A 24,597-nucleotide genomic window follows, 5' to 3' on the forward strand; every position below is an offset into this window, starting at 1 on the left:
CATCTTTCCCCAAGGTCATCAGGAGTCCACTTGGAGAAATTGTTTTCATTATAGTTGTGGGATTTGCTATCCGTATAGGGCTGTAAAATTCTACGTTCTATCAAAATAACAGTTTAAAAGGTCTTTTCTAAATTAGAATGAAATGTCAGATTATGAAAGCTATAGTATAACTTGTTCTCTGACCTGCGAAATAGTAGCAGTCATTCTGTAAATGTATCCATTGATGGGAGGTACGGAGCTCAGATGGACATAAGCTTATTTCTTCTTGTGTTTTGTCAGGTGGATGACAATATTCCACTAAGGGTAATGCTGCTTCTCATGGATGAAGTGTTCGACTTAAAAGAAAGGAATCAGTGGTTGCGAAGAAATATAAAAAACCTACTTCAACAGCTTATTAGAGCCACATATGGTGATACAATTAATAGGTACCACATTTTTTTATTCTTTGTTTTCCCACTTAGAGCTGATCTTACTTAGCTTTTAGACGTTTACTTCTGGAACTGGATTGTTCAACCTTTACAGGAGAATTTCCTTCTCTGGACCTTTTAAGAACATTATTAAAGCAGTCTGCTTCTCTTAGAGATAATTTACATACAAATTGAGTTGCTTACTGAATGAAAGTAGTGTTTATTTTATTCACCTTGTAAAATTTTGACCGTACTCATTTAAATGTCTTTACTTTCAGAAAAATAGTTGACCATGTTGATTGGATGACCTCCCCTGAGCAAGTAGCAGACTTAGTGAAGCGTTTCCGGTATGTCTTAAGACACAGTCACTTCCTCCAGGTGGTACAGAGTTTAGCATCATTACTGCTGACTGACTTTGCTTTACTTTTCTTCTGGGCCATGAAGTTAGTTTTAGTTAACACTGATGAGCAAAAAGACTCGTAAGAATTATATAAACATTTTATACATGGGCCTATTGATCTTTGTTTTCTTTAAAACTAGAATAGAGTATAAAAGAAAAAATTATAGAAGGTTACATTTTATCACAGTAAAGTGGCTTTAGAATAGTTGAAATAGTAGTATAGACAAGGCATTGTCATATAATCAGATACCTTGCATTAGGGTTTAGTTTTTCTCACTTGTATTTGCTAGCCTTGATTTTTAAATGCAAAATTTAAAAAAAAAAAATGTATGTCTCTGGCCACAGTTTAATTTTTTAACTATTTGAACCTCTGAAAAAAATACAGATTTAAGAGCAGTGATACTCCAGTTTATATGTTCACCCTACAACAATATTCTGAGCTCCTCCCCTGCGCCTAGCGCTTTGTCAGTCACCAGTTACAGTTCCTCCAGGAGAGCACTGCGCAGCAGAGAAATAGACTGCGTTTCCAGCAGTGAGAGATAAGCCGGGCAGAAATATTCCCGGCATCGTGCATCTCAAAATAACAGGAGCAGGAGGGAGCTCTTGGTGTGGAGCACGGTTTGCCTGGTGCTGTGCCAGCTACTTTAGGTACACTTCCTGATTTTATCATGTTTCACCAGAGAGGGATTTTTGTCTACGTTTTGTTATGAGGAAATTGAGCGACAGTCAGGTCAAGCAGCTTGCCCAGAAGCTCGTGTGCTGTAAACAGGGAACCAGGTTTCTCTGATCTGAAGCTACATTTTCCCTCGCCGTACCACATCTTTCCAAAAGTCGGACCCCCGGCCCTGGCACACTGACTCTGTTTCAGGGTGGGTGAATGATGTGCCTCCCTGGGAGCAGTGATTCCCACCCCGGGCTGCACATTGAAATCACTTGTAAAGCTTTAAAAAGTACTGGTGCTTGGGTCCCTCTCCAGAGAGTCTGGCTTAATTAATCCATTGGAAGACCTGCACATTAAGATTTTTTAAAGCTCTCAGGTGTTTCTAATGTGTAAAGTGGAGAACGACTGCTCTAGGTTTTTCTCTCCCTCAGAACCAGTTCCCAGATGGAAGCTTAGTTATTGTGCTTAAATTTCTGCTTTTGGCCTCATAAATAAGGAACAAAAATTAACCATGCTGTGAAAGTGAAGGAGAATGGGTTATATATGCGAAGAGAACATTGTAATCAATCCAGCTATAAGGTGCAGGTGCCGAATTCGTTTTATATTGGCGTAGATATACGGAAACTCGGAGATCACATTACCTCAATTCAAGATTTTGTGGGGTAGTATTCAGATGAGCTGCTCAGTCTCACTGAGAGGCCAACTCTGAGTTGAAATAGATGTGATATAGTCATTTATATATTTTGTTTTGCTCTCCTTATCATTTGTCAGTATTTATATTTTATTTTAGGGCAGAATTCATCAGTTATCTTTCTTGTGTATATCATTTTACACCTAAAATTGAACCTTGTCCTTGATTACTATTTGTTGAATGTCACAGTTACATAAAATTTCAGAAATATTTCCTCTTTCCATTTTCTGTGGGAAATTAGAATAATTTTACCAACTTGTATCATTAGAAAATGAAGATGGTCACAAATCTATTTGATCTTTTTAAATAGAGATGCCTTTTGGCCGAATGGCATTTTAGCCGAGACTATTCCGTGCAGAGATAAAGGCGTTCGGATGAGAACAAGGGTTGCAGGAAAAACAAAACTGCTTTCCATTATGCCAGGTGAGTGAACATGTTTGGTAAAAATCTCATTAATTTGTAAGTTCTGAATTTTTGGCACTGAGCATGCTTGTTTGACTATAATAACTACTATTTTATTGCTTACCACATAGGAGGCAATGATCCAGGCGTTTCTCACTTTTTGTTAACTAATTCCCATGACAGTGTTGTGAAGCTAGGCACTGTTAATTTTGCAGCTTTATATGTGAGGAAACAGAAGCTCAAAATGGTTCAGTCGGTCACCCACCATTCATAGCTAGTGAGTGTTGGGATTCTGACTCAGCTTAAATGACTTAAAAGCCACTGCTTTCAATCATTTGAAAAAGTGCTTTTAACCACTTCGCTTTACTGCCTTAAAACATTTTGAGAATAAGTTGATGATAAATATGTAACAGATGAAAGGACTAATAAAGGAATCTGAAGTTTGAGGTTTTCAGGAAGAATATTTGTTCTACTTAAGAGAACAAACCAATTCTCCTCAAGAATCCCTTTACTTAGGAGCAACTGATTGATCCATTTGTCAATCTGTATTAAAACATGGTCCAAAGAAAGTACACATGGTGGCATTCCATTGGTCTGACTTACCTCCTTAGTACACCGCTGTCTCACCAATTTAAATCCACTGTGTCCGTCTTGTCTTCTCCCAGTAAGAGATGCTACATAATATAACAAGCAGTTTTGTGCGACTTGGTGGTTACTTGATCCCTTCTTTGGTTATGAATATCTTTGAAGTAACTAGATACCTTCTCTCCACGTTTAAATTTTGGATATAGGGAATCTAAAAGATATATTTAAGTTCTTGAGCATCATATAATACCTGTTTCTTTTTCTATTATGTAAAACTACATCTTCATCATAGATTTTAATAATCTACTTTCTCTTCTATAAGTTAAGTTGAAAATTTGCCACATGGCTATTAATTCTGCCTTACAGACTGACTACACTGTTGCATTTGGAGATAAAAAACAAAATATGGAAATAACATGGAAGAAATATAAAAAGAATAACTTAGAATATTATATAATAAACTATGAAAGTAAACTAGATCATGCTATAGACCGACTCAGTTTTCAGCTGGAAGAAACCTAATGTAGTTATTCAGTAAATATTTTTGCAAGCTCATCATGTGCCGGACACTATTTTTTGCACTAATCTTTCCCTTCTTGGACCTTACATTCTAGTAGGGGACACAGAAAACAGACAGAACAAATACAGAAAGTACAGTATGTGTAGACAGTGGTAAGTGCTGAGGCGACAGAGAGTGCAGGGCGAGGGGAGGGTCAGTAAGCTGCAGACGCAGATTGGGTGATCTGGGAAGGCCTCCCCGAGGAGGTGCCACCTGTGTGGACACGTGAAGGCAGATGTGAAAGTGTACATACATACCTCCTCAGTTGTTTTTAGTAAATTCACAAACTTTGCTTTAAGTCATATTGTTCCCCTAGTCAGACATGCACCTTTTAGAAGTTTCCTGTTTCTTTGGAAAGCACTAAAAACGAGTGCTGCTGCTGAGGTCCTGACCATGACCAGGAGGAACCACTCCTGTCGTTCCCATCCTCAGACACCTCTGGCGACTTCCCGTTGCCCATGAGGGAATGCCACTCTCGCCCGTCCTGGAGGGCAAAGCACTGTCAGTTTTCCATTCGCTTCTGCACTTTCTCGACAGGAATCCTAAAATTCAACCACACAACACCACCCCTGTTTCCTGAGTCTGCCTAGTTCTCCTCCCTTAGTGCTCATTTGCTCGCTGATGTTTTCTCCGGGAAAGCCTGTCCTTCATCTGCCTGTCCTGCCCAGGCAGCAGAGTCAGCTGCAGTTGTTACTTCCTCGAAGGGGACCTTTCCTTATAGTCTCATGTACAATCCCCCCATGTACATCTTTGTGCTTTTAGTATATTAATGGCACTTTACTGTGTCACAGGTTTTTGAAATCATAGATCAGCTGTCACATATCATTTCCTTATAGCAGATTTCTCACTGTGCATTATGCATAGTAAGAGTATTTGTGTGATGTTTCAGGATGTACAGATCACTTTTTATATTATCTTCTTAAAGCCTTATAAACCTTACAGTTATACGGACATTGGTTATTATAAATGTCCATTTTACAGATGAAGAAGCAAACTCAGGGTAGGTAAATGTCAAATAGGTGTTAAGGGCCAGAATTGTAATTCTAATGTGGGGCTTCTGAGTCTGGGTCTTGCTGCTTCCTCTTGCACTGTCTTGTCTCCCAGGATCTGTTGCATAATGACGGACGCACGCACATGCACACACATGTAGATTTTAAATCTCAGTTACAATGCACAGCTGAAACACATTAACTGCATACCTGCTGTTTATCAGTTACGCTGCTGAGCACTTTACATGTTTACATGATTTAACGTAGAGCCTAGCTTGTGCCTGGTGTTTCCTCTACTGGAGTAATGAGTTATGTTTATTCTCCCCCGTTTAGATGAACTGAAGCACATTATTGGGGCTGAGACAACACGGAAAGGTATTCTTCGTGTTTTTGAAATGTTTCAGCACAACCAATTAAATAGAAGAATGGTTTATGTCTTTTTGGAAGGCTTTTTGGAAACCTTATTTCCACAGTATAAATTCCGTGAACTTTTCAACAAACTGCATTCACGATCAAAGCAGATGCAAAAATATAAACAGAAACTTCAAACAACTCAAGCGCCTTCTTTACAGAAAAGGTGACACTCCAATCTATGAAGCTGGTGTTCGTTTTGTCCAGAACTAGTGGGTGGACAGACCTTCTGGGGCTTAACTCATACACTGCTGTGTCTGCACCAGTCTCTTCATGTCTCAATAGATTATCAGTACATCCACAGGACTGTGGTTCTTCTCATCCTCGTCCGTCATCCAGCCACTACCAAGAGAGTTGCTGTGTCTTAAATGATTTGGTGCATATTTTTGCAACATTGAGAGGATACTGCCCCCATCTCAAGCAAGAAGGACGTCGGTCTCTTTTGTTTCAGACTAATCAGCGTTCTCCAGCAATGACAAAGTGCCAGAGTGTGTGTATGAGAGCTAAGGAAAGCACAGAACAACGGTTCACAGATAACTTGGCTAATTTGTTTAACAGTGGGAGACTGTGCAATGTATGATTTGGAGGGATTTGTTTTGCATAATGATTTTATAGGTCTCTGTCGGCATTTTGAAGTGTTGTAGATTAGTGAGGTGAAAGATCTTTGCAGCATCGATCTTGGTCTTGGGTGTGGGGAAAGTGACAGAATGCCCTTCAAGTATGAAGTAACCTTATACCCAAACTACAGTTTTGTGACATAAAATAAAACCTAGTGTAACATAAAACCAATCAAAAACAGAATGCAATTGGATTTGTTTATTGGTATAAAACAATGTTTAATTGATACTTGTGTGCTTTAAGGGCTCTTATTTTGCTCTTATGGTACTCAATCTATGTTTTTTCTGTTTTTAGTTTTGTTTTTTGGCATTCTGTGTGCAAAAAGAAGCATATGGTGGCTGTCATTTAAGTTTCAAAATTGCAGTTTATCTTTAAGAGATTACTGTTTATATAGTAGGGGTGTAATTTGTTGAAAGAATTGCCAAATAAATTCTGTGCTTCTAAAAATATGAAAATTTAAAAGAAAACAGCACTCTATTGAAAGTTACCATATGATAATTTTAAATTGTGTGATCTAGACATACCATAGGTGATTGCAAAAATAGCAAATTAAAGGATTAAATGAGCTTATTAGTCATATGTAAACATACAAATTCCTAATTCTATTATAGTGTACATATATGAAAATAATGAAAACAGAAGTATAATATTTTTTAAAATATGCTCTTATTTATATTTTGCATAATGTAAACTTCTACTAAATAAAGCAAGTTGGCAAAACCCCTCAGTGTATACATTTAAGTCCCTAAAATAATTTTGTATCAATGACAACGAAATACCTTTTCCAGTTTGGAGCCTCCGCATTTCCTATAGTTTTCTCATTCTCCATGTGTCCGTCTTTGAAGTCTTTATATTGCTTGTATGCATAGTTTTAAGTATTTCCACTGATTAAGGGTTTGGATGTGTCAGCATTTTTTGTTTTAGAAATATTTAACACTAAAACCTTAAAATAGTGAAGCTACTTATCAGACCACTGAGCCAAGATCCTGGTATTAAAAGATATGTCTGGGTGCTTAAGACAAAGGGACAAAGTATTGGTATCCCAGTTATTTGGGAGCTTTAAGATGGGAACAAGATACTGTTGTCTTGTTTTCACTTAGATCCTACTTAAAGAGTGAGCCTAATAACAGAATAAAGCCTTCCTTTAAAGCTTTATAATAACCATATTTATTGTGATGCTGGTGTGCATACTTGTAGTATGCATACATTCAGCATGTGTTGCATGTCTTCAGAATTACAAGAATGAAATCCCTTTCGTTGCAACTTGCAAAAGAGAAAAGTTCCCCATTGACTCTGGTGGAAGAAATATTTCTTCCTCTCGGCGAGACTCCCCGCTCTGGTCCCTCTCCATGCCCAGGCTTGAAAAGTGAGGCCGTGTGTAACACGTCTGTCAAAAGCATCAGCATGGCCGTAAGTGCAATGACTTTCCGATATACCCCTGCCCAGTTGAAGTATACTTTTGACATAAGTAATCTAAGGGTAAACAGTTCACATCCGAGTCTAGCGTGTACACGTGAAAGAACATTTCTAAGTAATGCGAGGAACGCTGGCCGTCAGCCAGGGAAAGAAATGTCATGTAAGATTGCAGATTTTCATAACAGAGCCCTGCCACGTTAACTGCATCATACCAAAAAATATTTGAGTAAGTGGGTTTTTAAAATAATTTTTGTTTAAAAGAATTTATATTTCAAAAGCAGCAATGTCAGGTGGTGGTCTGTGTAGGTGGTTGTGCATCTTGTCTATGCACATCTGTGTTTTACATCAGAGAGAGCCTGGGTCGTGCTCAAGTCGGCTTTTGAATGACTTGGTCAAGCTGTGTTTAGAATATTTAACCCATAAGTCAAGTACAGTATACTATGTTTAATAAAGTTATTACAATCTAATGCATTTATTACATATATGAATATATGTGAAGAGGCTTTATGTCTTCTAATATTTGATTTTTGAATGTGTTTTTTTAAGTCAGTGGTGCCTTTAGGCAAAAACCTTCAAAATTAATCATTCTTTGGGTTTTATGATTTTTCAGGTAACAACCTATTTGGAAACCATCACTACTAACTTTTAATAGTTCATTCACCTAAAAACTTTGATTGTATGATTTAAATATAGCACTTAGATGGGCATTTCCTAGAATTAGGGTGTTCTGAATAGTTGCTGGAAATAATTGTGCCATTGTACAATGGATGCACTTGGTTAGCCTTAATTTTTTTAAAAAGAAAAAATGTTAAAAATTTCCTGACTGTGTCACTTCGCTCATTTTAAGTTTGTGCTGCTGGTGTTTGGGGAAAAATCAAACAGTTAAGCGCTACCAGAAAGTGTACCGATTTTTAAAAAATTAAGATCAACATAAATTTCACAACCTAAAAATTTTAGTTTTGTGCAATATTTTCATTTAATGCATGTGTATTTGCGTACTTGTAAAATAAATGAATTTTAACGTTTGGAGATCTAGTTTAAACTGTCTTCTTAACAACCTACATTCCGTTGTTGCTGCATCCTTTCATTTAAGGACTTGTTTTAAAAGTCTTTTTTGTCACTCCTTGTACAATGCTTTTGTTACTAGTGAAGTTTGCTTATAGGAGCATGACTCCTGTATTACAAGGGAAAAGTATAAAGAGCACATCTTAGGACTGTAATTGTGAAAGATAACTCGTGCATATCATTGTACAGTAAGTGTCAACTGTGTGCCTAATTATTCTGCCAGTACTTTCCTCCTTTAATGAAGAAGGAACAACAATCAGAATGTCAGCTATTTTTATGGAACTAAAAAGAAAAAATTTTATTTGGTTTGTGTTATGTTCTGTCCATTAGAAAATACTAATAAAGTATTAACAAACCTTTTTGTTCAATTTATTTTGTAGTAATGTATTTTTATTACTTTAAGAAATGCGTGCTCAGTGGTGTTATTTTAGTGTCTCTATTTTCCTTTTCATTTGAGAGATCAAGCAGTGTCGGTTCCAGGTGACAGAGGAGTTACTGAGTACCCACTGACTTAAACTAACTGCATTAATTTTCCTTTTCTGGGGCAAGTAACGTACCACCGTAGTGTTAAAGAAACGTCATACTTCCCTGCCATTCAGAATTACAGTTTCCTTATAGAAGGATCTATGGTAATCCATTAGCAATTTTTACTTGATCTCATTTTTAGCTTGTAGCCTGCCTAATATTTCAGACATCGCAGTTCTGACAGCTGTTCCTCCATAGTGTAGCTGTGTCTGGTTGACCATAACGTTCGCAGCCTTCTTGGACCTGTATCCACGGGCTTCTCAGACATCAGATGTGGTGACCGCTGCCCTACCAGGGGCAGGCATTGTATCGCTCAGAATGCACACTGTGAAACGTTCACCCCTCTAAGATGTTCTTGGGAGCATAGTTTTATACTTTTATGTAACTGACACAAATCTACAATCCAAAACCCTAAAATGTTCACAATTCAGATGAGTATATCAAAGGTTCTGAAAAGTTCTATAGTAAGTAAATCTGTTTGTTTACCTAACTCCCCAAACTTAGTTAACCATGGAATCTTTTGTCATAAAAGAATAGCTTGAGGATAATGTTCCCAGGGAATGTGGTTTGAAAAGAATCTTAGTAAGGGAGAAGTAAAGTGTGAAGCATCTTTAATTAGGAATATAAACTCTCTAGACAAAAAAAAATGGATTTGGGACACAAAGATTTATTTTATTTATTGCCTATCTTTCCAATGGAAAGTTCAGTTATTGGAAGAAAAAGTATATGAAAAATGAACAGCTGATAATATAGTAGATATTAGAACTGAATTCAGCTGTTGGTACCAGAATAATGAACTTGGGGACAATAGAGCATGTCTTATAAAAAGTGGGCAAGATACTTGCTGAGGACCTTGTGCATAGGATCAAAAGAGAAGTAACTAGGAAATGCAGGGGCGGAGAGGTGTAATACTGTACAGTTCAGTTTTTAAAGTGTATGCCAGGCATTGACCTCTATGTAATGGTGGATACTATGTTTGATATTGGGAAAATTGCAGCAGCTGAGAACCTCGGACTTGCCAAGAAGAAAATGAATAGAATAAAAATTATCCTTAACAACTTATGTCTATCTACCAATACACAGTGTATGAGAAATGTATGAAACGTGATATTTTAAGTTGGTAAACATGACCTTTCACCTGTCATCAGGCGGAATAAAACACTAGGGCTGTCTTTTGGAAGTGCCCAAGACCACTCCCTGGGCACATCACAAGGAGGACTCACAGGACTGAGCCTAGAGTCATTTCACAGCTCAGATCTGTTACAGCAAAAAGATAGAGAACATCAAAGGGAGAGGGTGCAGAGGGCAAACTGAGGGCAGCCGACCTTGAGCTTCCACAGTTCTCCCAGTGGTATCTCTTAGGGTACCCTTACCCCGGCAATGAGCTGTGGCAGCGTGTGAAATGCTGCCGACCAGGTGAGCTCTTTCAGGACTGCCTATCATGTTTATAGGAGGCCTGTCGTGTAGGCACCCTCTGCATGACGCACAGCAAGAATCCGGCCTCTCAGAAAGTAAGCATGCCTTTTGCATAAACCGTTTATATTTTGTACAAACAGTTTCGGCATAGTGAGCCACTTTTATCAATTTGAGGAATGTAGGAATACTGAAATGTAGGTTCTTGGACACCTGAGAACAGGGCCCAGTGCTGTATGCAAACCCTTTCCAGGTCCTACCTGCTGTGTTAACTCCTTCCTGTACAACTGTATACCTTGATGCAAAGAAATGGCTAATAGAAAGTGTTACACTGAAGGCCAATGAGATTTATCCCTGTGTTGAAGCCTCCATACCTGGAAATAGAAACATGGCAGAAAGAATTTAGATGTAGATAAAAAGAGAAAAAAAGATATATTGATACAAATATATAAGAAGCCGAAGAAACAGATCTTGTGCTTCCAATAAAGGTTCCCATAGCATATAACCTTTTGGGGTGTGGGTACTGTTATCTTCAGTTTATAGACAGAAAAACTCAGGCATGCAGGTTGAGTCTATTATCCAAAGTTTCAGAATGGGTAAGTCAAGGTGTCAAACCCATTTTCACAGGGGGCATCAGCCTCACAGTTGCCTTCAAAGAGCCACATGTAATTTCAACTCCTTAACAGTTAAGGAGTAGTTACATTTAGACAGTCCTAAAATTATGTTGGCCCTTTGAAAGTAACTGCAAGGCTGATGTGCCCCCCCCCCCCCCCAGTGAAAATGAGTTTGACGCCCCTGGGGTAAGTAAGGCTGAAAACTCAACCCAGGTGGTCTGACTCTAGCTTCTACGCCAGTTTCTCAGCAGCAGCACTGTTGACACTTGGGGCTGCGTAATTTGTAGAGGGAGCCGTCCTGTGCGTTACAGTGTGTTTAGTAACGCCTTTAGGTTCTATCTACTAGGTAATACCAAGTGCACCACCCTCCACCCTCCACCCCGGATTGTGACAACCAAGTACGTCTTCAGACACAGCCAAGTGATGTCCAAGGCAAAATTGTCTCAGTTGACGACCACTAATCTCTGTTCTCAATCACAACAACAAGATGAAGTAGAGACTGTAGACTTTGATTGTGGACACCTGTGTCTTTTCTCTGTACGCAAACACCTGGCAACTTTGTGGCTCGCCTCGTGTGGGAGAGTGTCAGTTGGATGTCTACTCTGTCCGAGGAGGGGAAGGGGTAGAACCAAATATTTTACTTTCTCTCTGTTTAAGTGAGCGTCTCATAGTTGAGGAGGGGCTCTTGGAAGAGAAGGACTTTGCAACATGAGATAAATAAGAAAACAGTTTTTTTCTTGGAAGATGGAACAAATGGTTCAATGGAAAGTTGCTGCTTTACTCTCATGACTAGGCTATTAACTCAGTAACATTGGTACTTGTGGGATATTTGCCTTCCAGTTAACTCTTGTCCTTTTTATATTTTGTGAGCCAGTCAGTTTAAAGCCTGAAGATTCCCTTTCGGTCTTCTCTGCAGGTGAACACCTTTCCTAAACGCTCTTGTTCCTGAGTTTGCCTTTGACAGGTGCATGAGCCCCTGGGACGGCCAGGTGACTCAACTTCTGCACGGATTTGGCCAGTCAGAGTGAACCTGGTTCACAAGTAGAGCTTGGGCCCTTGCTGACTTTTCTGTATTTTCCCCTCCGGTTCTTTTCATAGGTCTTGGGCAAATCTGGTTCTGCTTTTGATTAGCACGCAGCTGCTTTATACCTCCACCGGTGGAAGCAATGCTGGGAAGCTGATTGTTGTGGTCTGACCTGATTTTCTCTCAACCGGGCATTTGTCTTTCCATTTGCCTGTTTGAGGGTCCTTGGTATCCACCGGCATTTCAGATGGGCCTCAGTCAGCCCGGTGGTTGCTCTCACCTGTGGGATTACGAGGGCGGTCATGCTGCAGCCCACACCCGTGATGGTGTTTCTTCTGCCACAGGTGGAATGCTCCGTGTCATTTGTCTGATTTACACAGAGCTACGTGCTAAAAAAAAAAATCAAGGAAAACTGTTTTTGCCTGCTGGACAGAAAGCGGCTCCCTGCAATCCGTGTCTCTGGCCTCCCTCCCCAAAGCTGCTACAGCAAATTGGTGAGTTTTGTCCTTTATCTTTGATTCATGGATGAAGTTGTACGAGTGAGCCTGTTACCTCTTTCTCTGTGTGTGGGTCTTTGTGTGTGTACATAAAAAAAAAGTAAGACTTTTCTCTCTCCTTGTAACAGAAAAGTAGCCTTTTACAAATGGTTTGTTTATAACTAATGACTGTGGCTGGCGTTCACCTATTTTATTGTCTCTCAACTTCTGGAAATTAATTGAGCATAAAACCTGATTATTTATATGCACTGCTGGGGATATCTAATTCAAATATACAGATTTACCAACAAATAAGAAAAAGTTGGAATCAGTTTCTTGTGGTTGTAGAGTAAGAGTTGAGACTTAAGAATGCCCCTGGTTTTGTAGCTCTATGGATGAGCGTGTGTGTGGTGTGGGGCTGCAGACTGAAGGGGGGAGGAGGCCCTATGTGCCGGGGCTTCAGGACTTCCTCCGCTACCTGAAGGGTGCTCAGCAGCCCGACTTCTTTCCTCAACTCTTTAAATACAAAGGAGACATCACAGTGAACCAGATGAAGATAGGAAAAAGAGCCTTGTGTTCAAAACAAAACAAAACACACATGTATAATAGGAAGATATCCAGCACTAAATTCTTCCAGAGTTCTCACGCTTGCCCATGAGTTGGATAAAATTCTTTTACTACATGGATATGAGATACTTTATAAATGTGTTGATAGACACATAATGCCTCTGCGTATCTCCTAAATTATAATAAATTGGGCTATCACCCTCTTAAATTTAATGAAGCTCCTATTTTGAATGCATCAATAGGCTAAATGGGAACTTTAAGTTCAAATTTTTAAATTTGAAATGAAAGAATGAAATAATTTTCAGAGAGAAAGGAAAAAATCCAATGAGCAAGTTTGAAGGACACTCAAATACTTACTAAAGGAGGTCAGTGAGAAAACTTAGCCACTCCTAAGTGCCCTGATTGCTAGGATACAAGATAAGAAACAGGCATCCACGTGTTATCAGTTCACAAGAAGAAAAATGCTAAGACCTTGTTAGGCATGAAATTAGACATGTAAATATAGAAAATATTTAGATAATATTACTAAACAAAGGGAATACTTGGACAAATTAATTTTAATAATTTTGGTTTAAAACAACTGTCTTTCCCTACTGTGAGAAGTAATACTAGTATAAAATTTCTGATTTCCACACAACTGGAATATGTTCCCCCATGGAAGGCCTCATCTGAATGCCATAAATTTCCTATATTGATTCAATGGATCACATAAGTTATCTTTATGTCCACAAAACATTTCAAATTGTATAAATGTACAATTGTGTTTCACTAAATTAGTCATTTTCAACTTGGGGTGGCTTTACTCCTCATGGGACACTTAGGAATTTCTGGACATTTCTGATTGTCAACATTGGAGAGATTGCTCCTCAAATCTTAAAGAGCAGATGCCAGGCCCTGGCTGGTATAGCTCAGTGGGTTGAAGGCAGGCTGCAAACCAAAGGGTCGCCGGTTTGATTCCCAGTCAGGGCACATGCCTGGGTTGCGAGCCAGGTCCCCTAATGAAGCCTTAGCATTTTTCTTCTTGTTAATTGATAACACATGGATGCTTTTGTTTCTTACCTTGTATCCTAGATGGAGGGGACGAGTGAAATGCAAACCACACATTGATGTTTCCCTCCCTCTCTTTCTATCTCCCTTCCCCCTCTCTAAAAATAAATAAATAAAATCTTTTAAAAAAGAAAAAGAGCAAAGGCCAGGGCACCGCTAAACATTCCACAGACCCCACAGCAAAGAACTGTCTGGTCCAACATGCCAATAGCACTGAGGTTGCAAAATCCTGAACTAAAAGAAATTATTATGGCTCTATGAAAAAGGATTTTTTCCTCTGATGCTACAAATCATAAGACAATGTACATAGTTATTGCCTTTACAATGCCTATGTAGAGAAATTGCTATATCTTTGACCTTCATTTATATTGTTGAGTATATCAATAACTCATTCTTTTTCTGGTAAGTAATATCCCACATAATGGGTATACCCAATTGTTTCATCTACTCACCAGGTGGAGGACTTGGGTTATTTTAGGATTTTGGTTAATTATGCATGTTCAATTGTTGTATAATAAAGAACTTGGCCTCCATTCCTGGTTCCTGGGAGGTAAATTCTAATCCATGGACTTCCCTGAGTAATAGGAGTGTCTTAGTTGTTTATTCGTGAGCCCCTGAGTTTATGCTCATGAGATGAGTTGACTTAGGGTGCCAGTGTCAGCTGGTCGGCCCATCAGCCTTATTTATGATTAAAAGTTGGGGACTTTGGGCCAGCCGACCTCTGGGGAGGGGAGGAGTCCTGGAGATGGAGTTCAAGCACACGTGTGGCCAATAAGCCAAACAATCCTGCCTGTCTCCAGTGAACCCCAGGAAGAGCTCTGGACGTCAAAGCTCAGGAGAGCTTTCTGGTTGGAGAATGCAGTGCTGGGCCAGTAGCATGACCACACCATTGTCTCTTCAATTGACTGGTCCTGATTTTTATTCTTTACAGGAAAGCTGTAATTGTAATTATAATGCTTTCCTGAATTCTGTGAGTCATTCTATGAATTATCAAACCTACAGAGACGATTGTGGGACCCCCTAGATTTGAAGCCGGTTAATCAAATATATAAGTAGCCTGTGGACTGCCAAGTGTGGCTGTCAATTGGACTAAGGGCAGTCGTGTTGGAGACCGTGCCTTTAAACCTGTGTAACGTGAAGGTGACTGACTGTGAGTGGTTACTGTTAGAATTAAATTGCCTCCAGGTGGTGTCAGAATAAGCATTCATGTTCAAATCTCTGTGTGAACATATGCTTTCATTCTCTTGGGCAAATTTCTAAGAGATTGCTAGGTTGTATGATAAGTATATATTTTAGTAGAAGATGCCAAACTATTTTCCAAAGCGGTTGTTGAATTTTATATTCCCACTAATTATGAGAGTTTCAGTTGCTGTGCATTTTTGCCAGCCCTCGGTATTACAAGATTTTTTAAATTTATCAATTCTAATAGGCATGTGGTTGTCACTTATTGTGGCTTATACTTGCGTTTTCCTGATGACTAATGTTTTGTGCATTTTTAATGCTTATTTGCTGTCCTATTACTTCTTTGGCAGAGTATGTGCTCAAATATTTTGCTCAGTTCTTGAGCTGTTTGTTTTCTTATTAATGAGTTCTGAGAGTTCTTTATGTATTCTGGAAACACATTTTTTAGCAGATGTGTGTTTTGCAAAGGTTTTCTCCCAGCAGCTTCTCTTTAATTTCTTTAGCAGTGTCTTGCAAAGAACAGGAGTTGTAAATTTTGAAGAGGTGTAATTCATCAATTTTTTGTTTTTGATTCTTCTGTCTTGTTAAAGAAGACTTTTGCTCAACTCAATACCACAGATACTCCCTTATGTTTTCTTTTGGAAGTTTTAGTTTTGGGTTTTATTTTTGGGTCTGTAGTCCATCTCAAATTATATAAAGCATGAGGTATGAATTCTGGTTCCCTTTTTTGTTTGGGTTTTTTTTTTGCATATTAATAAACAATTATTCTTGAGCAATTGTTGCAAAGGCTATCCTGGTCCCAACTCTTGAAATTTGGTTGTCTAAGTCCTCTAACTTGTTTGTTAAATTATATTTTATTGATTATGCGATTATAGTGGTCCCAATTTTTTTTTTACCTTTACCTCCCTCCACCCACCACTCTCTACTCCCTCAGGCAATCTCCACACCATTGTTCATGTCCGTGGGTCATGTGTACGAGTTCTTTGGCTGCTCCATTTCCTATACTGTACTTTATAGCCCCATGCCTATTCTGTAACTACCTATTTGTACTTCTTAACCCCCTCACCTCTTCACCTGTTCCCCCACACCCTCCTCCCATTTGGCAACAATCAAAACACTATCTGTGTCCATGATTCTGTCTCTGTTCTTCTTGTTGCTTAGTTCGTTTTTTAGATTCAATTATTGATACATATTTATTGCCATTTTATTATACATAGTTTTGATCTTCTTTTTCTTAAATAAGTCCCTTTAGCATTTCATATAATAATGGCTTTGTGATAATGAACTCCTTTAGTTTTGTCTTGTCTGAGAAGCTCTTTATCTGCCCTTCGATTCTAAATGATAGCCTCACTGGGTAGCACAGTCTTGGCTATAGGTCCCTGCTTTTCCTGACTTTGAATGTTTCTTGCCAGTCCCTTCTAGCCTACAGTTTCTTTTGAGAAATCAGCTGACAGTCTTATAAGAACTCCCCTGTAGGTAAATATCTGCTTTTCTATTGCTGCTTTTAAGGTTCACTCTTTATCTGGAAACTTTGGCATTTTAATTATGATGTGGTTTGGAGTGGGCCTATTTGCATCTATTTTGTTTGGGACTCACTGTGCTTCCTGGACTTGCATGTCTATTTCCTTCACCAAATTAGGGAAGTTTCCTTCACCAAATTAGGGAATTATTTTTTTCATATAGATTTCCAATTTCCTGCTCTTTCTCTTCTCCTTCTGGCACTTTCTCTCCTTGTGTTCTGGTTGGTTATTTTTTGCTTCCTTATGTTCTAAATCATTGATTTGATTTTCAGCTTCATCCACTCTATTGCTGTTTCCCTGCAAATTGTTCTTTATTTCAGTTAGTGTATCCAACATTTCTGACTGGATCTTTTTTATGCTATTGAGGTCCTTACTAAGTTCCTTGAACAGCTTTATAATCAGTGTTTTGTACTCTGTATCTGATAGATTGCTTATCTCCATTTTGTTTAGTTCTTTTTCTGGAGTTTTAATCTGTTCTTTCATTTGGGCCTTGTTTCTTTGTCTCCTCATTTTGGTAGCCTTCCTGTATTTTTTTTTTTTCTGTGTATTAGGTAGAGTTGCTATGACTCCCTATCTTGGTAGTGTGCCTAATATAGTAGGTGTTTGTTCTGTAGGGTCCAATGGCACATCCTACCCTATCACCCAAGCTGGGCACTCAAGGTGTGCCTATTGCATAAGCTCAGTACACCCTATTTTTGTAGTGGAGCCTTGATTGCTGTTGGCAGGTCTGTGGGAGGGATTTACCCAGGTAAGTCAGCTGCAAGGACTGGTTGTGACCACTGACCACCAGCCTCCACCTTCCATGGAGCATCAACTATGCAGGGGCAAGGTGGTGGTATTCCAATGTGATCTATAGCCGTCCACTGGGTACACAGGCCAGAGGTCTTCCAGATAGTGGACGCCAAGGTCACCCCCACCTGTGAGTTGCCCAGTGCCATCTGCCTGAGCTATAAAACAATCTGAGATGGCTACTACTTGTGCTGGGCTTGGAGATTCCCAGGTGAAGCCAAGCTGTGAATCTAGGCTGGCTGCTGCTAATGCTGGGCCTGGGGCCACTTAGCAAGAAGTATGGAGACTGGGGGCTCACTGAGGCTGGCTGTTGCTTGTTTGAGAGAATTTAGGAAGTTGTAAAGCATGAGCCAAGAGACCAGTCACTCATATTGAAAAGCAGCTTGGGTGGGCTCATAAATTGGGTGGGACAGAGTCTCTGTGGATCTTCAGGGTGGGGCAGACAGTGTTAGCAAGGTTGATGGAGTCTCAGATATGGCACCAGCCTGCCAGCTCTGTGGCTCTATGATAGGAGGATTCAGAAAAGGGACAATGGCCTCTACCTGCCTTTCTGTCTGGGAGAAAGCTGTCCCCCAGTTCTTCCCTTGATGCCAGACACCAGTTTCTCACTGGTGCCTTTCAAGATGTAACCCCGTTGCTAGAGCTCAGAGGGAGTGGGTCTGAGTAAGTCTGTGTGTGGATTCTTTAAGAGGAACTACTTGGGACTCAAGAAGTTCCTTCTATCAGCTCAACCACCACTAGCTTTTTTGCCACCAGAAGTTATAGGGGCTTAACTTCCTGGCCCTGGAATCCTGGTCTGGGGGTTCCTGTATGGAGCTGGGATTCCTTGCTCCCAAAATATCCCTCCCAAATTTGTATGTACCACATGTGCATGTGGGACCAGCCCATCCATGTCTCTCCCCTCCTGCCAGTTTGGATGGATGTGGTTTCTTTAATCCCGTAGTTGTCAGACTTCCCTTTTAACTCAATTGCTGACAATTCTGAGTGACGGTTGTTCTGTAGTTTAGATGTGATTTTGTGAGGAGGTGAGCCATGTCTGCCTATGGGGCCATCTTGACCAGAAGCCTGGAAATTTCCTCTAACTTGGCTTTGTTTTTTCAAAATACTTTTAGCTCCTTGGGCCCCTTTACATCTCTATATAAATTTCAGAATCATCTTGTGTGCAAAACAAAGTAAAAACAAAACACCCTCGGAGGGTTTTGACTGAATTACATTTAATCTGTAGCTGAGGCTTTTCAAGGCATGTGTCCATTTCATCTAAGCCAGGATTTCTCAACCACAGCGGCATTTGGGCAGGATAATGATTGGTTGTGGGGGGTCCTGTGCATGATAGGGTGTTTAGCTACCTCCCAGGACAAACAAAAATGTCTTCTGACACTTTTACCAAAAGTTGGCTGAGAACCACTGATTTAACTTGCCAAATTCATTGGCATGGTTTCTTGTAATATTCTCCTCCTATTTTTTAATGTCTGTAAGATCTACGGGAATTTCCCTTTGTTTATTGGTAATTTGTGTCTTGTTCTCCTTCTCTCCCTCCTCCAATCATCAGATTGGCTAGCATTTAATCAATTTAGTTAATCTTTGCAAAGGACTACTTTGGGTTTTATTGATTCTGTTGTTTTTCTGTTTTATTTGTTTATGCTCTTATCTTTACTAGTCTGTCCTTCTGCTTAATTTAGGTTTAATTTGTTCTTCCTCTTCTAGTTTTAAGGTGGAAGCTTAGAGCATTGATTTTTGAAACTTTTTCTGTTTTGTAACATAATCTTTCATTACCATAAATTTTCTGCTAGCTATGCTTTAGTAGTGCCCCACCAATTTGGGATTATTTTTTATTCATTGTCATTCTGTTCAAATCATATTTCATTTCTATTTGACTTTGCCTTTGGCTCATGGGTTATTTAGAAGTACATTTAATGTCTAAACATTTGGGGATTTTCCATATATCTGCTATTAATTTCTAGTTTAATTTCAGTTTGGTTATCTCTAACCAAACTTTATGTATATATAAAACATTATTTTAAATGTAGTGGGGTTTGTTTTGTGGCCCAGAATATGACCTATCTTGGTTAGTCTTTCGCATTTACTTGAGAGAGTGCATATTCTGTTGTTATTGGGTGGAGTGGTCAATGGCTGCTGGCTAGGGCCAGTTGATTGGGTGTGGTATTGAGGCCTATATCTTTACCAATTTTATTTTGCTGCTTTATCTTCCAGTTACTGAGAGGGGAATATGAAAATCTCCAGTTACTATTGTGATTCTGTTTCCTTTTGTTCTCTTAGGTTTTGCTTCATGTTTTGAAGGTTTGTTCATATATATATATATATATATATATATATATATACACACACACACATATATAATTTTTACCTCTATATAATGCATTGACCCATTTGTTATTGACTGATGCTTCTCCTTATTCCTGCTAATATTCTTTGTTTATGTGTGCACTTTGGTAGTAATAAAGGCCTTTAAAAACTATACTGCAGGCCAGATGTAGCCCAGGGGCTATAATGTGTTGACCCTGCTTAAAATACTTCTTGTTGACAAGACCTCATTGAGTGATTTTGTTATTGCTGGTTACTTAGTTTTTAATCTCTGAATTTTAATTTGGGTACTTAAATCATTTATATTTACTTTAATAATTAATATGGATAAATTTCAATTTTTCACCTTGCCAGTTTTCTGTTTTTCTCATTTGTTCTTTATTCCCCTTTCCCTCTTCTCTTGGATTAAGCAATATTTATGATTCCATTTTACCTTCTATTAGCTTTTAGCTTTACCTCTTTAAAAAAATTAATGGTTCTTCTAAGATTTTACAAATGCATTAAAGTAATATTACATTGCTTTATAGTGTAAGAATAGTACAACAATATATTTCCAATTCCTTCTTCTATTGTTTTGTTGTTGTACATTTTATTTTACACATAAGCACTACAATAAACTGTTAATTATTTTATGTTAGTCAAATACCTCATGAAGTGATTAAAAACAAGGAAAAGTATCTTTTATATTTATATTCATTTTTCCCATTTATAATGCTTCTTACTTCTTTGTGCAAATTCAAGTTTCCATCTGGCAATAACACTGCTGCCTGAAAAATTAATTTAACATTCCTCGTGGTACACATCTCTTGCCACTGTGTTCTTTCAGTTTTTGTTGTCTACAAGAGCCTTCATTTCACCTTCAGTTTTGAAGAACATTTTCATTGTGCATAGAATTATGGGTTGCCTACTTTTTCCCATAGCATTTACGCAGCTCTATGGCGTCAGAAGATCTGTGGTGGTCAGGGGTTTGGGAGGAGGGCAGGGAGGGAGGACTAGAGGAGCAGAGGGGATTTTTAGAGTAGGGAAACTGTTCTTTGTAAAATAAATGGAAGATACATGTCATTAGGCACGTGTCAAAACCCATGAGCTATACAAGAGTAAACCTTAATATAAACCATGGACTAGAGTTAATGATGTAATTATTAATATATTGACTATTCATGGAATAGGTATATTGAATTCTATACATCTCTCAATTCTGTGATACAAAAATTACTAACAAAAATAAAGTCTACTAATGATTTTTAAGAATGTCACCGTTGGTCTTGTGTGGTTTTCTATAAGAAGTCTGATGTAATTATACACGGCATAGTTTTTCTGTCTTCAAGATCATTTCTTTTATCTGCACTTTACTGGGTTTGACTAGGATGAGTCTAAATTTGTGTGTGTTATTTTCCTCTTGCTTAGAACAGTTGTCCAACCTTCTTGGAGCTCTGATTTTATGTATTTTATTTTGGGGGGGGGGGGGCCGAAATTATCTTCATATGTTTTATTTCTTATTCTCTTACTGTTCCTGGGACTCCGCGTACTCAAACGTTTGTTTGATTGATGGTGCCCTGCTTTTGGGGGGATTTGATTCCATTCTTCTTTTTTTCCCATTGTGTTTAATTAAGAAGAGAGGATTTGATTGATTCAGCCAACATTCAGTTCAGGGTACTTCCGTTCTGGGTGGGGGTGGGGAGTGCATTTCAGGACAGACCAGCTGAGAAGGCGGCCGAGGGTCAGGAGCCACTGTCTGTCTGGTCGGCTGTGGCAGTGCTTTCGGGTGTGCAGCAAGGGGGGCTGCAGCCGGTGCTGCCAGCAGGGTGGGAGGCAAGGGGCTCTCTGATGGAGAGGGGCCCAGGCAGGGCCAGCAGTCAGGATGGCCGGCTCCTGTCCAGCACAAGGCAGGGCAAAGTGGGAAAAGCAAACCATTCTCTGGGAGAGGGGAATCGAGATAATTTTCGTATTCCTTTCCTAATTCACAGAAATATTGGATAAAAGCTTATATCTGATTATATAGAAGCACATCCTCTGGTTGTCCGTATGAGTTTGCAGAGGTAGTTCCTTCCTTTTTTCCTAGAATAATGTATACAAGGTAGAGGTAGGAGAGAGTTACCTCTGAGGAGACAGAGGAAATCCCGAATGATACCTACAATCATATAGTTAGTGATATACTGAGGATTAGACATCAGGTCTGGGTTCCTATGACCACAGTCTCCCACATCCCCCAAAAGTACACTTGTTTGAAGTTGGTACATCAAAAAGAGTTTCATACCACAGTTTGGTACTACAAAGACCAGCTGTAGTGAGTCTTAGGCCTTCCTGACTTCTGCTCCTTGTAATGAACTTGCACTCCATCATGGAGGGAGGCAGCATGCAGTGAGGAGGAAAAACAAAAAGAGGAAGGGCCTTGGAATCAGAGTCTTGTGGTGAGAGTAGGCGTTGTGTGACCACTGACTCTGTGACCCTGCTCACCGACAAAGGTCGGGGCAGGGGCCAGCGCAAGTGTCAGCGGGGCTCATTCCCGAATTCAGATGCTTCCCAGCACAGGTGACTGACAGGTGGAGAGGCTCTGGGACCCACCTGCAGGACAGCATGTCCTTAGGGAAGTGAGGGGGGTCTGAATTGAAGCGTGGCCAGAAACTGCCCAAGTGACCTGAAAGCCAGAACAATACCGAGGGCAGCGTTTCAAAGAGGGATCTTTCCAAAGTCTCTGCAAAAGTGGGAGTCACGTGTGACCCAGAGCGTGGCTCAGAGAGGGAGCAGAGAGGAATTCTCTCCCCTTGGGTGCCCCGGGGGGCTCAGGAGAACAGAGCCCACCTCGGGCAGCTGGGGCCCGTGGCAAGTACAGCGCTGATGGACCTGAGACCAACAGAGCCCTGAACCCTGGCTCATCCTGTGTGTAGTCCTCTGGGAGTGAGTTCCTGCTCCCCTAAGTCATTTGTTTTTCACGTGAGCCTTTTCACCTGTTAGGAGTTAGGCTTCATAGATGATGCCCACACATTCTTTTGCAGGATGGCCATTTCTTGAACTAATGCCAGACTCACAGAGTCCTATGCGGGATTTCCTTACGTGGACAGAACAGCATCACACAGTTAGAGGTAAAGGAATGAATGGTGCGGTTCTCTCAGTCCATCTGTGTGCTGGGACTTAGAGCCACTCTCTTGTCCTGGTGCTCCGAGGGGATCGGTGACACAGCCTTCAGTTTATGGACTCATCGAATTTACTTCTGGTGAGCTGTAGTCATGGAGATAAATTTACCAAGAGGCATTTATAAGGAAAGAACCAGGTGCTTCTACATCACATCCTCCAACCCTGTGCTGCAGGGTTACAGAGGGCTGATAGCGGGCCCTTTCCTGAGTAACCAGAACCCTGGCTAGCGTCCACAGAACGCTCCACATCTGAAGTGCTGTACATACTTTTGCCTCATGCCATCCTTGAAAAATTCCCATGAGGTATTACTGTTACTATTAATTGTCTGCATTTGGTAGCCGCAGTAGCTGACCGGGATAAGGTACATAATCCGTGTAAGGTCCCAGGTAAGGCTTGCGGAGCCAGAATCCCACGCTGCTCTCGATCACTCTGCCATCCTGCCTCCCAATAGTCAGGGAAACGCCGCTGGACGCAGAGCCAGGCCTGCAAGCAAGGAGACTAGGTTTGGAATTGCAGTGGCGACAAATGGCCAGGACAAGAAAACCCACAGCCCCTGAGGTATAAGTCTGTGATGTTGGCTAGTTCATGGACATGGGAGCCCTAATGTACAATGAAGCAGCTGATTCCCTGAAAACTGGGCTGGACACAGGAAATGCAGGACCTCAATAATGCTGCGTATCCGTCAGTGGGCCGTTTTCTCTGGAGTGACAGTCACGGAGGTGGGCCATTTCCTTTGAATGATCAGTTCCTGCTCCCCTCCAGTGACATAGAAGGAAACTCAGGTGGCTTTCAATATGTACCAGAGGTAGATCTATTGTACTACACACACCCATAAGGATTCCACATCAGAACGCCAATTTCAAGAAGAAATGATATTTTCAAAGTTGTTTAATGTCAGTGTTTCGTTTAACCTCACAGCAGAAGGCCTACCCACCTTTGTCCTGGGGCTCAGACTCGCCGGAAGGACTGGCGGAGCAGGTAGGCCGGGGCTGCGCTGGCAGGAGGGACTGTGGACTGGGGTGAGACTGTCACATTTCTGAGATGGAAGAGGGTTCTGAGGACCTCTTCTAAAGGCAGAAGATTAAAGAACGGTAGGTCTCAGGGAAGATGTCAGTCACTCACTTAGATGGCCCTCAATACTATTTTCACTCTGAGTCCTGAAGTAAAGGCTATAATGAAAGATCAGTCCAAAATTTAATCAAGCATCAAGCCTGGATCAGAGAACACACGATGTCAGGAACTTAGGTGTCAGCGCCCAGAGACGATCCCTTAGCACGGAGCTCCGGTGTCAGCAATCTCCACATGGAGATGTGATGACGGTGCCTCAGCAGCCATAATGGGACCTCCTACAGGCATGAAGCACACCACACAGCCAGCCAGAGCAGGCGGGAAGAAGAGGCTGAAAGCTAAGGCTAGTCAAGAAGACCAGGCCAAGGACCATGGGAGCTGCCTCCTCGGATAATTTAGCAGGTATTTGAGGCCTATGTGTGTCCCCCAGCAAGGGCGAGCGGAGCCAGAGGACCAGTCGCTAGTGGCTTTCCTGCAACCCAGCGTTTACGTGCAGGCTGTGCTGGCGAAGCTCACGGTGCAATGGTATGTGAGGCTGTTCCCTGGAAAGGTTGCCCTCTGGGGCTCCTACGTAGAGTTCACAATCATCAGGAGCAGGTGAGAGATGCTTTGGACTATGACCAACCAACCACTTGTGATGCGAGCTTGCAACCTCCTAAGATCTTTCTAATAAAAAGTTCAGACTTAACAAGAGATAATCTTCAGACAATA

The 24,597-nt window shown here is 40.4% G+C and overlaps 1 protein-coding gene across 3 annotated transcripts in view; it reads left to right on the top strand.

Moving 5' to 3' along the window:
• The window catches only part of SNX13 (sorting nexin 13), a 122,355-nt gene extending 113,779 nt beyond the window's left edge, over positions 1 to 8,576 (top strand). For 2 of the 3 annotated variants that reach the window (XM_028525141.2, XM_036010545.1), the window contains 4 exons: positions 280 to 425; positions 686 to 754; positions 2,470 to 2,582; positions 5,028 to 8,576. In XM_028525141.2, coding sequence (XP_028380942.2) covers positions 280 to 425; positions 686 to 754; positions 2,470 to 2,582; positions 5,028 to 5,275 — 576 coding nt within the window. In that variant the 3' untranslated portion in view covers positions 5,276 to 8,576. The remainder of the gene's footprint in view (positions 1 to 279; positions 426 to 685; positions 755 to 2,469; positions 2,583 to 5,027) is intronic. The other variant, XM_028525142.2, reaches the window with a different exon arrangement.
• Positions 8,577 to 24,597: the final 16,021 nt, after the last annotated feature.

Source organism: Phyllostomus discolor, chromosome 10, assembly GCF_004126475.2.
Source record: "Phyllostomus discolor isolate MPI-MPIP mPhyDis1 chromosome 10, mPhyDis1.pri.v3, whole genome shotgun sequence".
NCBI classification, from domain to species: domain Eukaryota; kingdom Metazoa; phylum Chordata; class Mammalia; order Chiroptera; family Phyllostomidae; genus Phyllostomus; species Phyllostomus discolor.